This window comes from Hoplias malabaricus, chromosome 8 (assembly GCF_029633855.1).
Source record: "Hoplias malabaricus isolate fHopMal1 chromosome 8, fHopMal1.hap1, whole genome shotgun sequence".
NCBI classification, from domain to species: domain Eukaryota; kingdom Metazoa; phylum Chordata; class Actinopteri; order Characiformes; family Erythrinidae; genus Hoplias; species Hoplias malabaricus.
This window is the reverse complement of record NC_089807.1, coordinates 3,720,308-3,735,203: the sequence shown is the minus strand read 5'-3', so window position 1 is coordinate 3,735,203 and position 14,896 is coordinate 3,720,308. Positions and strand designations below refer to the sequence as shown.

Here is a 14,896-nt window from a genome sequence, read left to right as displayed (position 1 = left end):
TGTTATGGTTTTAAGACTGGATTCCAAGTAATTTTGTATTATTTCTATTTGGCCAGTCATCATGAAGTTCTTACACTATGCAAAGGGCAACATTTATTTTCAAATTATGTCAAATAAAAAACACCAATGAAGTTAAATAAAATGATACAGAGTATAGAATTATTTTAGAGACTGTATGATTGGCCTAACAATTTAGTTGTGAACCACATTTCTTTAATTTTCAGACCAGGTTTGGACCAGCTCACTGAGGTGGTGAATAAAGCTTTGAAGATACACAGCGTTACCATGGTGACCCGCAGATTCAACACTGCCACCAGCCGCCTGTGACTCAACACTTTTGCAGGTGACTCATGATTCTGAGCCTCCATCCTGTCTGAAAAGAGTCGAGCTCAATCCGGTTCCAACTCTTTAGTTTGAAGCTTGTTTTTCCCTTAGGTTTGATGGTAAGTGTAAAGTGTTTGAGAGGGTTTAACTTCTTGGGACCTGTTGTTCCATGTTCTCTGCTTTATTGCTGTACTTTTTATTCTTTTTGTGTGTGTGTGTGTACCTCTCAGGTTTGTTCTGGCTTTTTTTGTGCCCAGAGGCTCAGAGGTGTGCTGGGTGTGGAGTGTCTGATGACGCAAGCTCAAGGGTATTCTGTCATGGCTTTAAAAGACCTATAGAGCCAAGCACGCTCAGAACATTTCCAATCAGTCATGGATACAGAGGTGCGGGACAACTCCATTCGTAAAGAGGGGTTTTTGGTGAAGAGGGTAAGATCTATTTCATTCCATGTCTAGTTTTACACTCCTTTGAAATCTAGATTTATAACTCAGTGTTTTGTTTTTAAACATGTTCATCTGCATTTAATTTTACTTGTGTTATGATTGTACCACCGTCAAAAGGTGTTGTTAGGCATGCTGTGAAGCAAATATTATTATAAAGCAGTTATAAAGTGTGAAGGGTTAGGTAGCTGTTCATCCCTGTTGTTATTTATGAGAGCAACACTGTTGTTCACAACAATTATATCATTTTTCTAAACACTAGTTTCTGTGTAGTATATTGCAACTGCTACATTTTTGCTGCAACAACAGGTGGTAAATCAGAACATGGGCATTAGCTAACTTTCTCTCACAGGTATGTTTCAACTAGTGAAAGCCTTCTCAAAATATTAGTAGCTGTTGCTGAACAGAAACTACATTTTAATGCTCTTAATTTCAGTTGAGGTGTTGGAGGCATAGACACGCTTGACCCTGCAGTATATGTAGATTCAGTTGATTGATTGCTTGATCACTGGTGTTTACTGTGTTAATATCAAGGGATATTAACTTTTCTAACTTCCTCTTTTTGCTTCTCTCTCAGGGTCATGTTGTTCTGAACTGGAAGGTCAGGTGGTTTGTTCTGAAAGCAGATAAACTGCTGTATTACAGATATGAAGGGGGCAAGAGAGACTCCTGTCATCGAGGCACCATTCCTTTAACGGGCTGTGGGATTACCTGCCCTTTCCTCGAGTATGAAAACAGACCGGTAAGAAAAAGCTAAAAAACTGAGGGTTGGGTTAGAGCGGTTTCAAGCACTGGGCTTGGAGCAATGTAGCTGTGTTCTCTTGTAGGATGAACTCCATCTGACAAGCTTGACAGGATGCAGAGTGTTGTGATCCAGAACTGATCATCCAACATCAGTACCCAGTCTCATTAATGCTCATCTGGCTGACTGCAATCTAATACACAGAGAAATCTTCCGACATCTAGTGTAAATCCTTCCCAAGATGTTACTTGAGCGAGTAGGGTCAGACTACCTGTTAACACCCTTCATTTAATAAGAAATGTTGAATGAGCAAGAGCCCGTTCACTAAATATTATAATTATCTGTTCAGCTTGTGATATGTTTACTTCTGTTATCATATCTCAGCCTCATAATGATCCACTGTAGATTAGAGATTTAGTCTGAACTGATATAACCCCAGCAGTTGCTACTGGGTGTGTCATTCACTAGGTTCTGTTCTAGTTCAGAATTGCAGTGTTATTTAGATTCCACCCACAAAATACCTTCACATATTTTAGGCCTCTAATAGAGTTCTCATGCTGTGGCTTGTTAGATTTATTACAAAGATAGTAACCCCCGTCTTTGGGATGTGAGCTTGCTGTGGCATGTTTTCTGTAGCTTGCACAATCTGAGATTAGTATAAAAATAATGAAGATAAAACGATGTCTTGTGCTCAGTGAACTGCATTTCCTCCCTACAGATAGAGGGTGGTGTGTTCATGACACACCAGGAAAATTAGTTTGGAGTTTTCACTGGAAATGATAAGAACACATGTCTGAACACCAGCTAGGTAAATAGAAGGTAATGGAGGCTAACGGAAGCAATAGATAGATAGACGAGTGAGAGAGAGAGGTGAGGGGCAAGTGTGAAATCCATATTGTTAACATATTAACTAATGTGTTTCCATCCCTCAGTTGGTGCTGAAGCTCAGGACTGGCTCAGGGGAGGAGTTTTTTCTGGAGGCATGTTCGAGGGAGGAGAGGGATGAATGGGCAGCAGAGATCAGAGCTGTAGTTCAAAACCTCAGCCTAGGGGGCAATAATACTATCCCTACACAAACTCGCAAAGGCTCCAGAGCTCTCCAAAACATCAACATCAGGTGAGGGACAACAAGCATGGAAATATTCTTCACACTCCAACAGTTCTAATGAAATTAACATCTTATAATTCACTATCAGTGGTCAGTTGCTGACCACAGAAATGCTCTTGTATTTATGCGTTTGCTGGAAGTTTTCATATTGAAATGTGTGTGTTTGTGTGTGTGTGTTATAGTCAGGTGGTGGACTCCATGTATGATGTACACAGTGGTATTAGGATGACCAGTCACATGGAGCAGGGTAGCACCTACATCAACTGCTTCTCAGGTCAGTGTTTATTAACACGCCTAAGTGTTCCACATTTATAAATATATATTTAATTCCCCAGTCCATACACACAGCAGAACCAGCACATTGTGTGATGTCTCAACCACATTTACAAATTAATGTCCATTCCTCTCATGTTTAATTCAATCTTTGTAAGTAGGCCACACTGAAGTAACACAATAGTTGATATAGACTATAAAGTCCTATCATAACCCATAACATTTATTTATTTATTTATTATTTTTTTAATGAACAGGCTCAGCACTGGTGGATTGGCTGGTGTTTATGCAGCTGGCACTGACCCGTGTGGAGGCAGTGATCCTGGGATCCGCTCTTCTCGATGAGGGCAGTGTGAGAGCTGTGGGAGTCAGGAGTGTGGAGGCTGTTCGTAACGCTGCTCTTGGGGAACAGTTCCTCGATGATTCCACGGCTCTTTACAGCTTTGTATGTCTTGACTCTTCTCTTCTCTTCTCACCTTTTCTCTTCTCCTCTCACCTCTTCTCTTCTCTTCTCACCTTTTCTTTTCTCTTCTCCTCTTTTCTTCTCTACTCTTCACTTCTCTTCTCTCACCTTTTCTTTTCACTTCTCTTCTCTCACATTTTCTTTTCTCTTCTCTTCTTCTCTCACCTTTTCTTTTCTCTTCTCTTCTTCTCTCACCTTTTCTTTTCTCTTCTCTTCTCTCACCTTTTCTTTTCTCTTCTCTTTTCTTCTTCTCTCACCTTTTCTTTTCTCTTCTCTTTTCTTCTTCTCTCACCTTTTTTTCTCTTCTCTTCTTCTTCTCTCACCTTTTCTTTTTTCTTCTCTTCTCCTCTTCTTTTCTCTTCTCTTCTTCTCTTCTCTTCTCACCTTTTCTTTTCTCTTCTCCTCTTTTCTTCTCTACTCTTCACTTCTCTTCTCTCACCTTTTCTTTTCACTTCTCTTCTCTCACCTTTTCTTTTCACTTCTCTTCTCTCACATTTTCTTTTCTCTTCTTCTCTCACCTTTTCTTTTCTCTTCTCTTCTCTCACCTTTTCTTTTCTCTTCTCTTCTCTCACCTTTTCTTTTCACTTCTCTTCTCTCACCTTTTCTTTTCACTTCTCTTCTCTCACCTTTTCTTTTCACTTCTCTTCTCTCACCTTTTCTTTTCACTTCTCTTCTCTCACATTTTCTTTTCTCTTCTCTTCTTCTCTCACCTTTTCTTTTCTCTTCTCTTCTCTCACCTTTTCTTTTCTCTTCTCTTTTCTTCTTCTCTCACCTTTTCTTTTCTCTTCTCTTTTCTTCTTCTCTTACCTTTTCTTTTCTCTTCTCTTTTCTTCTTCTCTCACCTTTTCTTTTTTCTTCTCTTCTCCTCTTCTTTTCTCTTCTCTTCTTCTCTTCTCTTGTCTCACCTTTTCTTTTCTCTTCTCTTCTTCTCTCACATTTTCTCTTCTCTTCTCTCTCACCTTTTCTTTTCTCTTCTCTTAATATTTGTATATCTACTCCTCCTTCAGCATTCTTCTTGTCTTTTTCTTCTCTCAATTAGTCTTCACTTTCATCTTATTTATTTTCATTCATCTTTTATTCTCTCCCAGTCTCTCCTTTCTCTTCTAATCACTCTTTTTTTCCCTCATCACTTCTATTCCTCCTTTTATTGAGAAATGCAATTAAGAAATTGCAGAATGACACCACTGTTTATTTTCTTACCAACAGACTGTGTGTGTGTGTGTGTTTGTCTGTGTGTGTTAGGCTGAGAATTTAAAGAAGCGAGGGAGTGTGAAGTCAGAGAAATCTTTGTCTGCAGTGGAGCTCAGTGGAAGAGTGCAGAAGAGAGGATACTTGCTCAAACAGGTGAAATCATAACAGAGTTATTCAGAAAAATAAAGACATTTTAGTTCTGAATCATCATTCTTTACATATGGGAAATTAAAACGTAATAAGGTGTCTGAACATCTTCAGTAATCCATGTGTGAATACGTTCTTTAGGGACACAAGGTTAAGAACTGGAAAGTGCGGCTGTTTGTGCTGAGGGCAGAGCCTGGCTTCTTGCACTACTATGACCCCAGCAAGGTGAGAGATATTTTATCACTCAGATTGTCAGTGATTTATAGCAAACAAAAGTTTTTTTTTTTATTAAATATGTGTTTTATCAGTGATATATACTTCCATACATTAAAAAAGTTAGAAAACCTTAAGCATAAATGTTGTTGCAATTCCTTGTGGATATGTACTCACCTGATGACTTCACCCCTCAGGATGACATTAATCCAGCAGGTGGCTTTCCTTTACGCGGCTGTTTGGTTTCCTCCCTGGATGACAACGGCATTCCCTCAGGTGTGTGTGTGTTTATGTGTGGGTATTTTTGATCCTAATGTGAACTAAATCCCCAGGGAACACTGACAACATGAAAACATGTTTATGCTCTATATGAGGAACCTCCTCCACTAAACTATCAGCTGTGATACGTATGAAAATAAAACCCACCTGCCACAATACAGGGAGACTACTACCATCTCTGGTGATAGATTTCATGTTACAGATTCAGCATGTCCAGATTCATGTCCAAAATGTTGGCGCATTGCTTTAGGCCCGTAATAAGTTTTTTATGACGTGCGTGTGCTACGTGTGTTTACAAGTGAGTGATAATACTGTTATTTTTACCTTTGTTCAGGTGTGAAAGGTAAAGTCCAAGGAAATCTGTTTAAAATCATCACAAAGACAGACAAACATTACTTCATCCAGGCACCCACAAGGCAGGAGAAGATGGAGTGGATCGAGGCCATTAAACATCTAACATAAAGCCGCCATTGTCCAAACCACAGCAAACAGTAATTACCATAACACCTCACTGTGAAAGCACTAGACCACATCATTCTGTAGTCATGGCATGTCCATATTAGGAATTACAGGTCTTAACTGGATTTCTATGACAGAAATCGAGGGGATCTTTTACAATCAGTGCTATCACATCCTGACTCACATCTATCACAAAGACTCACAATGATTTGATAGGCTTTCCTCCACAGAATTTCTCTGAATCTTGAGCTACAGGTCTTGGGTACAAGAATAAAACAGATAAAAAGATAATCTCATTAATTTCTGCCATAGAGAAATCCATCTTAGAGCTAGTTTCTAATATGGACATTGCACTGACTCCAGAATTGTGACATGGTCAATAGTGACATGATCAGATGCTAATATGGCTAACAGCATGTGAGGATAGTAGACACGAGTTAGGGTTGTGCCATTCTTATAATAATAAGGGGTGGATTCTTATCATTTATTGTTAAATGAAACATTACATTTTTAACAAACTACTACAAGTGAAGGTGATGGCAGAATTAGAGGCTTCTTAGGCCAGTGTACATTAACATGAACTTATTCACAGTTGTGATTGAATCTGAATGATTTCTTTTTACTGATTCTCACTGAGAGCATTTTTTTATATCTAGTATGTCTCTTTTTTTTAATTCATATTTTATTTCAAACTACACAGTTAAATGTATTATCATTTTTCACGTAGCACTTTCATGAAGGCAGTCTAGAATCGCTTGCAAAATTGGTGACAAATTGTTACATCCTCCACAAATTAAACCAATTTAAATATGACATGTATCTACACATTTTCATGCACTACTTCTATTTATTTGTGTTTAACTTATTGGAACAGTGTGTGTCACTGTGTTCTACTTTAATGTTTTATATTTTTGCTTCATTGTTTTTTTCCAAAATGTTTCATTAATATTTTAACAGTAATTGTACATTAAAATGTGCAGAAATGTATTGTCTGTAGATGGTTTTATTATTTTCACATGTTTTACTCAGAACACCCTGGAAACAGTTCATTTTACCAGAACATTTCAGAATTCACTTTTAAATAAAGTGTGCTCTTTTTTTATGACATTTCCCCTGAAATTTTGCAGCACAATTAAATATTATACAGCATTCATTTACTGTTAAATCATCTCAGTCATATGTTATTTTCGTACTGTTTTTAAATAAACTGTTATTTTATTATGCAAAATAAATCAGTATTGAGTTTTATTCCTTTTTCAAGAACTTAAACATACTGTTATTAATAATTTGAAGTATTCAAAACTTAATCAATATACAATTAAGTTGTAAAACATCATTCTAAAGTTGAAACATCTCCACTGCTCTGGAGAAATTAGCTCTGTAGCAAACTCCTTTTAAAGATGTTGAATTATAGAGAAACTTTGAAATATAAGTGGAATTCTCCTTCATTTTTATTGAGGTCTTTTCAACAAAGAATAATTTTCTAGTTCATTGTAGATGGTGATGCTTAGTGAATTTCTTTAAGATGTTTGCAAAAAATATGACAATTGTTTTTGTAAAAACGCTTGTGTACTTTTATTGTTTTGATATCGCAAATATACAGCAAACAATGTTGAATTAAAAAAGACAGAGACTTCTAACTTTTCTATCAAGCATTTGGACCCATGGGCCATGCATTCATTGTCCTAAAACCAATGAATAAAAGGCAAACTGTAATGCAGCATATATCAATCTATAACTACAGCACCTGGAGATAGCAGAGGTGTGTCTATAACACTTAGACCACCCTGTTGAATTAAATACAACTATGTAACCTGTTGTTTCAGGAATCTCTGAAAGAGGGGAACGTCCTACCCTTTACAGTCACTCTGATGTTTTTCTGATCGCTCATCTCTTACATTTTACTTCCTCCGCTTACACACTGAAGGCACTTCTGCTGTTCTGCCACGGCTGCGGTGGGGAGTAGCACACATTAGAGGAGATTATCTTCAAGTTGCCATTTGTAGATATACAACGTAGAAAAAAATATTCAACAGAATTAAGAAAATCAAAGAAGATACTGTTGTCTTTATAAGAGAAAACCCCACATTCACTTTCATCATAATGAGTCAAACACCACCCTTTTACTCTTACTTTTTTCCACTCAAACAGCCACTACATATTGTTAACTAAAATATATTTTAGTGTATTCACCCATGCTTGTATCAGTTTCCATTCTTGCTTTCAGTTAATGCAAAAAGAAATCTGCCGGGCTATTTTACAGACCTCCAAAATTCCAAATAAGCTGTTTGGTTCACAACACATCCAGTGATCCGGGATTCCTAATCTATTATTCAGAAAGCATCTACATCGTATTCTTTTGTTTCCTTTTCTCAGCAACAGCTTCTGCACTTTACTACATCTTTTCAGACCTATACTAATGGGTGGTATTCTCCCAGTGGAAAGTTAGACAAAAACACTCCACAGTGAAAGCTGAGACTGATTTTCTCCTCTCTCTCAAAGATGAAAAAATTGTTTTTCGGAAAGGAAATGTTGGTGTGACTCCAGGATTCTGATCTCTATCCTGTTTTTTAATTCATTCATTCATTATCTGTAACCCTTATCCAGTTCAGGGTCGCGGTGGGTCCAGAGCCTACCTGGAATCATTGGGCACAAGGCAGGAATACACCCTGGAGGGGGCGCCAGTCCTTCACAGGGCAACACACACACACACACTCACACCTACGGACACTTTTGAGTCGCCAATCCACCTACCAACGTGTGTTTTTGGACTGTGGGAGGAAACCGGAGCACCTGGAGGAAACCCATGCGGACACAGGGAGAACACACCACACTCCACACAGACAGTCACCCGGAGGAAATCCACGCAGACACAGGGAGAACACACCACACGAACCCACAACCTCCAGGCCCCTGGAGCTGTGTGACTGCGACACTACCTGCTGCACCACCGTGCCACCCTCTGTTTTTTCAGTTTCTTTAAATTATTTTTTTAACTCCATGCTTTCTTAGTCTTTCCCATTCATTACGGAAGTGTATTGTCTTATTTCTTATGTTCACATAAATGCCTCCTGAAGAATCTGTAGGTTTTATATGAATTAGAAATACATGAAGCATGGTCTCTGATTTACCAGAGTTTTCTAATAAAGCAGTTTCTAATTAAGAATGGATATAATAAAGGAATTTATGGGTGGTAGTTTTGTGGTCAAAAACAAAATAATTAATTGGGAATTATTCATGATTTTCACTGGTGTCATGTTTAGTTGATTTTCGAACTGAAAACGAGAACACATTCTCTATAGAGAACACACTTCTGTATATTTTAATATACAATTACTGTTAATTATGTGAAAAAGTTTTATACTTGTTTATTTTTAAATTGCAAGTCTATTTTCACTGTAAAAAATGTTTTCCCTTTAAAGAATGTGTTCGCTTACTTTAATAAACCTGTAATTTGACTAGAGTTAGCTGTACTGATGCATTTGACCATATATAGTAAATCAGTAAATCAAGTAAACAAAAAAAAACTAAGAAGTAACAGCGTCTCTGTGTTGTCATGGCGATCCCTATCTATTAAGCAACCTTGGTGAGCTGCAGGTCCCCAACCACGCGGAGAGAAGTGAGGGATGCTAGCTGGGTCACTCTGTGACTGAACCCACACAACGGCTGACCGTCCACCATCACACGGAACTGCTGATGTTCACATACTATCTCCATCTAAAAGAGGGGGAAGTGAGAGAAAGACGGAGGGTGAGACAGAGAGGAGAGAAAGCAGAAGATCAGGGAGAATATAGAAGTGAGCAAGAAAGAAAGTGAAAGAAAGCAAAACAAAGAGCCTTTTTACTACAAAGCATTTCAATTCAAATCACATGGAATCACAACCATTCATCCATTCATTTTCTGCAGCTGCTTTACCCTGTTCAGGGTCCTATCCAGAATACAAGGCAGGAATAGACCCAGGGCATCAGTCCATTACAGGGTATCACACATATTTCAATTCATAAATTAACATCTGTTTCAGGCCTGTGAGAGCACAATGTGGGAAACTTGAACACCCTCACGGACACAGGGAGAAGAGACCAAACTTCTCACAGACAGTGACCCCACAATGTTTGGGTTGGATCCAATGACCCCAGCACCCTGGAATGACAATGACACGGCCATTTATGGTGTCTCTGCGGCAGTGGTGTAAATAAATTACAACCCTCTGTATCAGATCAAGCCATACTAGTGTACTAGATTTCATGGTGTTCTTTATGAAAGAAGTGGCCCGTGTACAGTAGTACCTTAAAAGCCTCTCCAGCAGCAAATGGGAAGAAAGACAGAGTGTTTTCAGAGGTTCCCCATTTCCCGTCCTTCCTAAAGTTCCGGCGTATGGCCTTCTCAGTGAAGCTGATTGTCATCTGCATCCCCACGTCTCCTTCCTCTTTCTCATCTCCTTCACCCTGAGAGGGGCAGGACAAAGTCACCACCATACTGGACACACACACAGGGGTCAGAGGTCAATACACAAGGACAAACACTACACAGGACATACCCAGATGTTTCTTCAAAGGGTAATTACACTAAAAATGTCTTCATTGTTTTGTTGCAGGACACAATCCTAAATAACGCACCCTTCTGGATGATCAAATATTAACATATTAACAAATATAACAAATATATCTGCTCTATTTTTCCCCTCTCAGTTCCATTTGAGTAGCTTTACATGACCCTTTCCTTTTCATTTTTTTTTTCATTCATTATCTGTAACCCTTATCCAGTTCAGGGTCACGGTGGGTCCAGAGCCTACCTGGAATCATTGGGCGCAAGGCAGGAACACACCCTGGAGGGGGCGCCAGTCCTTCACAAGGCAACACACACATTCACACCTACAGACACTTTTTTGAGTCACCAATCCACCTACCAACGTGTGTTTTTGAACTGTGGGAGGAAACCCACACAGACACAGAGAGAACACACCACACTCCTCACAGACAGTCACCCAGAGGAAACCCATGCAGACACAGGGAGAACACACCACACTCCTCCCAGTCACCCAGAGGAAACCCACGCAGACACAGGGAGAACACACCACACTCCTCACAGACAGTCACCCGGAGGAAACCCACACAGACACTGGGAGGACACACCACAATCCTCACAGACAGTCACCCGGAGGAAACCCACGCAGACACAGGGAGAACACACCACACTCCTCACAGACAGTCACCCGGAGGAAACCCACACAGACACTGGGAGGACACACCACAATCCTCACAGACAGTCACCCAGAGGAAACCCACGCAGACACAGGGAGAACACACCACACTCCTCACAGACAGTCACCCGGAGTGGGAATCGAACCCACAACCTCCAGGTCCCTGGAGCTGTGTGACTGCGACACCTACTTGCTGCACCACCGTGCACCCATTTTTTTATCTTTCAGAATTAGACTTGCTATCAGAACAGCTGCACCTGAGTTTAAGCTCACCACCATGCCGAATGCCAAGTGCCAGCAGTGGTCTGTGAATCAGTAGAACTTGGCCTTATAGCTCATAAATATGACCTTTAACAAATATATTTCTAAGTACTAGTCCATAAAGCAGCCACTGTAAATTTTGATATTAGTATTCAAGGACACTTACAGAGTTAACATGATCAAAATGTGTATACAATTAATACAAATATACTAAATGTATATGCAAACTGGTAATAACGCAAACTAAAGACATTATTCCCGGACTGGGAAAAACAAAGGTGCTTGCTGAAGGACGATCACATGCTAAAAGAATGTACACAAACAAAGAGAGTATGGGAAAAATAGAATGACCTTGTTGCATAGATGAGACTCTTTTATCAAAAAAATATACAAACTTCCATTTGAATTCGACAGACAGTTTTTCAAATCCCCAAATTAGAACTGGCCTATGGCTTTCATATATGTAATGGGGACCCACTCAGCATATGGAATGTTTAAAAAAGGAGGGTTAATAGCCTTATCACAGCCAAAACTGTATAAATGTGTGAGCTCCCTGTGTGTTTATCTTCCTAAGAGCTACCCAGGTTAAACCCTCTATGTTTTAACCTGCTTTAAAAAACATGGAACTCTTTTAACTTGAAACTTGAAGTTTGTTATTTTCAGTTAGGCACAGATAACAGAGCCAGGCTTTAGTGCATAAGTTCTTCTCGACTCGACAACAATCCTTGAGAAATAGAGGTAAAAGCATTAATGTGTTAGATTTATTTATTGAAGTATACATTTTGTTATTAGTAGTAATTAGTACAAAAAAGGTAAGCACATATACTTTCAAGGCCTTTGAGCTCTATCTGTGTTTGGGCAATTAAGAGATTAGGGAGTGGTACAGGGGCAGCATGGTGGCGCAGCAGGTAGTGTTGCGGTCACACAGCTCCAGGGACCTGGAGGTTGTGGGTTCGATTTCTGTTTCGGGTGACTGTCTGTGAGGAGTGTGGTGTGTTCTCCCTGTGTCCACGTGGGTTTCCATCCGGGTGACTGTCTGTGAGGAGTGTGATGTGTTCTCCCTGTGTCTGCGTGGGTTTCCTCCGGGTGACTGTCTGTGAGGAGTGTGGTGTGTTCTCCCTGTGTCTGCGTGGGTTTCCTCCGGGTGCTCCGGTTTCCTCCCAAAGTCCAAAAACACACGTTGGTAGGTGGATTGGTGACTCAGAAGTGATCGCAGGTGTGAGTGTGTGAGTGAAGGTGTGAGTGTGTGTTGCCCTGTGAAGGACTGGCGCCCCCTCCAGGGTGTATTCCCGCCTTTCGCTCAATGATTCCAGGTAGGATCTGGACCCACCGTGACCCTGAAATTGATAAGCAGTTACAGATAATGAATGTTGAAAAATATAGCTGTAAATTTTCTCTGTTCTCTTAACATCCCCTGACTAGCAAATGATAATAAGTGGCCTTGAAAGTTAGAGCTTAGTCCCTTTGTGCCAGAAACCAGGTATCTAGGCAGGTCAAGCATGTCATAGAAAACATATTCTGTCCATTTGTAAACCTGCAAACAATGCAGTTTATCCTTATTTATTTTTTTATAAATAAATAATAATAAAAAAAACACCCCCTTTTGAATTATTTAACCTATTGTATCCTCTTCGTTCAGCAAAAATAAGCTAGGTCAATGACCCAGAGTCACTTATTCTCAATGCGATTATTTTTATTTTGGAAGCAAATATTGTGACTTGTTTTCTTTTGAAGTGTGACTCAGTTGTTATTTGGCTTAGTGTTCAGTATTTTCAATGAAAATATACATAAACAGACTGCAGAAAATAAGTTGTCCCTGTTAGTCCATTAATCGCCTTAAAATAACAAGAGCTCCTTTAATTTTCCAAATAAGGATAAAGCTGTATGTCTGGCATCTCTTACAGCATCTGGCTCACCAAGTTTTCATGGGATTTGCTTGTTTCCCACGCCGGCAATGATCACTGCAAGTAGTGCAGTACAGAGATTATCACAACACTCCCCACACCCCTCTGACTGTTCTGGGTAGTTATTTTAAATCTTTGAAATTATTACAAATGCTTGATTAATTCCCAGAGACTATTGTGTTTCTATAATTGGAACTTTTTGCATGTTAAACGTTGTTCAAGTGTTATCAGGACACAGTTCCTGGCTCATACATCCTGTAGCAACCCACATAACAACCACAGCAACCACGGACCACATTATGCCCAAAGGGGAAACCTTTAGTTATCTTCTGCTCTCAGATGGATCGTATTTGAGAAATAGCGCACTATTTAGGCATATGCATACTATATTCAGTTATATGGATATCTACCCACAATGCAAGACTTGATGTGGCACCACAATTGTCCCCATCAGAAAAACACCACATCTGAAAGGACATAGAGTTGTCAACAAGCCTTCATTGAGAAAAGGAGACACAAAAGAAGACTTTTGTTTATTGTTCGATGAACAATAGCCTGGCTTTCCCAGAGCCCCAACCTCAACATCACTTAATGTTTTGAGACTACTTGAATGATCAGAAGCACAAATTGCTAAATTAGTTTGGAGATGGAGATGCAGTGAAACCCAAAAGGAATGGAAACAATAGTGAAGATAAAGGGTGGACCATGATAAGGAAAAAAAAATGAAAGAAACTGTATAGCGGTTGAAGGTTATTGGTAATTTTGAGTTAAATATAGGTCTTTTGCTGATGTTGATCATGGAATAACATGAAGATAATATCTATTTTGACTAGAAATTAGATGCATGAAAATGGTCTCTGACTTTTGCACAGAGCTGTCGTATAATGTATTCAATGAGTAACATGAGACTCAGCTAGCGACGGGGGTCAGGTGTTTGTTTTGTGTGTGCCGAGTGTTACCTCTTAGGCTGTTTGTGAACAATGCCCATCACTACCAGTCTCATGGAAGGACGCAGGCCCCCTTTGATCTCCCCAATATAATCCTCCTCCTGCAGACAAAGGCAAACGCAAAGCCCAGCTGAAACATCCTGCATTACAGCAATGCAGTATGGTCTGTGTGATTATGATAAAACGATGCCATAGCTTTTAAAGGTAAAATATCAGTGCCATTCATAGGACAGTGTAAGTAACAAAGGGCCTGGCACTAGTTCTGAAAAAATAATAATAATAATCTCCAATGGTTACTGCAATCCTCAATGTCAGGCAAAAGAGATTGCAGTGCAATGACACTCCAGCACAGGACGGGGATGGACAGTGCTGCAGGAGCTAGATTTAATAACACTAGTGCAAGCACCTTTCACTCTGATGGGGTGCTCCATGGTAGAAAATGACATGCATGCATTTCTCTGATTAAATATTACCAATTTTATTCTAAATAGCACAGAAATGGCGCTAGCCTCTCACTCACCTGCCGTGTTTTATCCGCCTCGGTCATGTTTTCCTCCGCTGAATTATTTATTACTATTGCAGAATCAACAGAAACCTGTATAAAAATGACAATAGCTGACAGCACTTTATGATCGCAGCGCGCGAGCCGAGAGCCCCGCCTTGGCCGCCTCTCCGTTTCTCTGGAAACCGTCTCACGCTTTTTTTCTTCTTCCTCACACCCGTTTTCAGACTCCGCCTACATTCCGTCAGCTGAAATATTCATACCATAAATGACAGGATTACAGCAACATTGTAACGACCTATTTACGACTGTATTTATCTATTTCTTTTATCATCATCTTTTGCTCTGCACACTTTCACTGCTCAGCACCAAAACAACACAAATCTGGTGGTAGGACATTCTCAAAGCTGCAGTGACTCTGACATGGTGTTGACGTGGGTTGT

General features: G+C 39.7%; 2 protein-coding genes across 3 annotated transcripts; one reads left to right on the top strand and one right to left on the bottom strand.

Annotated features, from left to right (window-relative positions):
- Window positions 1-677: 677 nt before the first annotated feature.
- plek2 (pleckstrin 2) lies at window positions 678-5,851 on the top strand. The gene is made up of 9 exons (XM_066680055.1): window positions 678-752; window positions 1,342-1,506; window positions 2,439-2,623; window positions 2,797-2,888; window positions 3,145-3,332; window positions 4,593-4,694; window positions 4,830-4,913; window positions 5,099-5,177; window positions 5,515-5,851. Exons 1-9 carry the CDS (start codon window positions 696-698, stop codon window positions 5,640-5,642), a joined length of 1,080 nt encoding a protein of 359 aa, XP_066536152.1. The 5' UTR covers window positions 678-695; the 3' UTR covers window positions 5,643-5,851.
- Window positions 5,852-8,797: 2,946 nt separating this feature from the next.
- si:ch211-10a23.2 (Galectin-related protein A-like) lies at window positions 8,798-14,594 on the bottom strand. Of its 2 annotated transcripts, none has more exons than XM_066680028.1 (4): window positions 14,472-14,594; window positions 13,964-14,052; window positions 9,926-10,115; window positions 8,798-9,356 (listed from the first exon to the last, which is right to left on the bottom strand). In XM_066680028.1, exons 1-4 carry the CDS (start codon window positions 14,496-14,498, stop codon window positions 9,213-9,215), a joined length of 450 nt encoding a protein of 149 aa, XP_066536125.1. In that variant the 5' UTR covers window positions 14,499-14,594; the 3' UTR covers window positions 8,798-9,212. The 2 variants fall into 2 exon arrangements, with proteins under 2 accessions (XP_066536125.1, XP_066536126.1); XM_066680029.1 differs by lacking the exon at window positions 8,798-9,356 and adding an exon at window positions 9,631-9,779.
- Window positions 14,595-14,896: the final 302 nt, after the last annotated feature.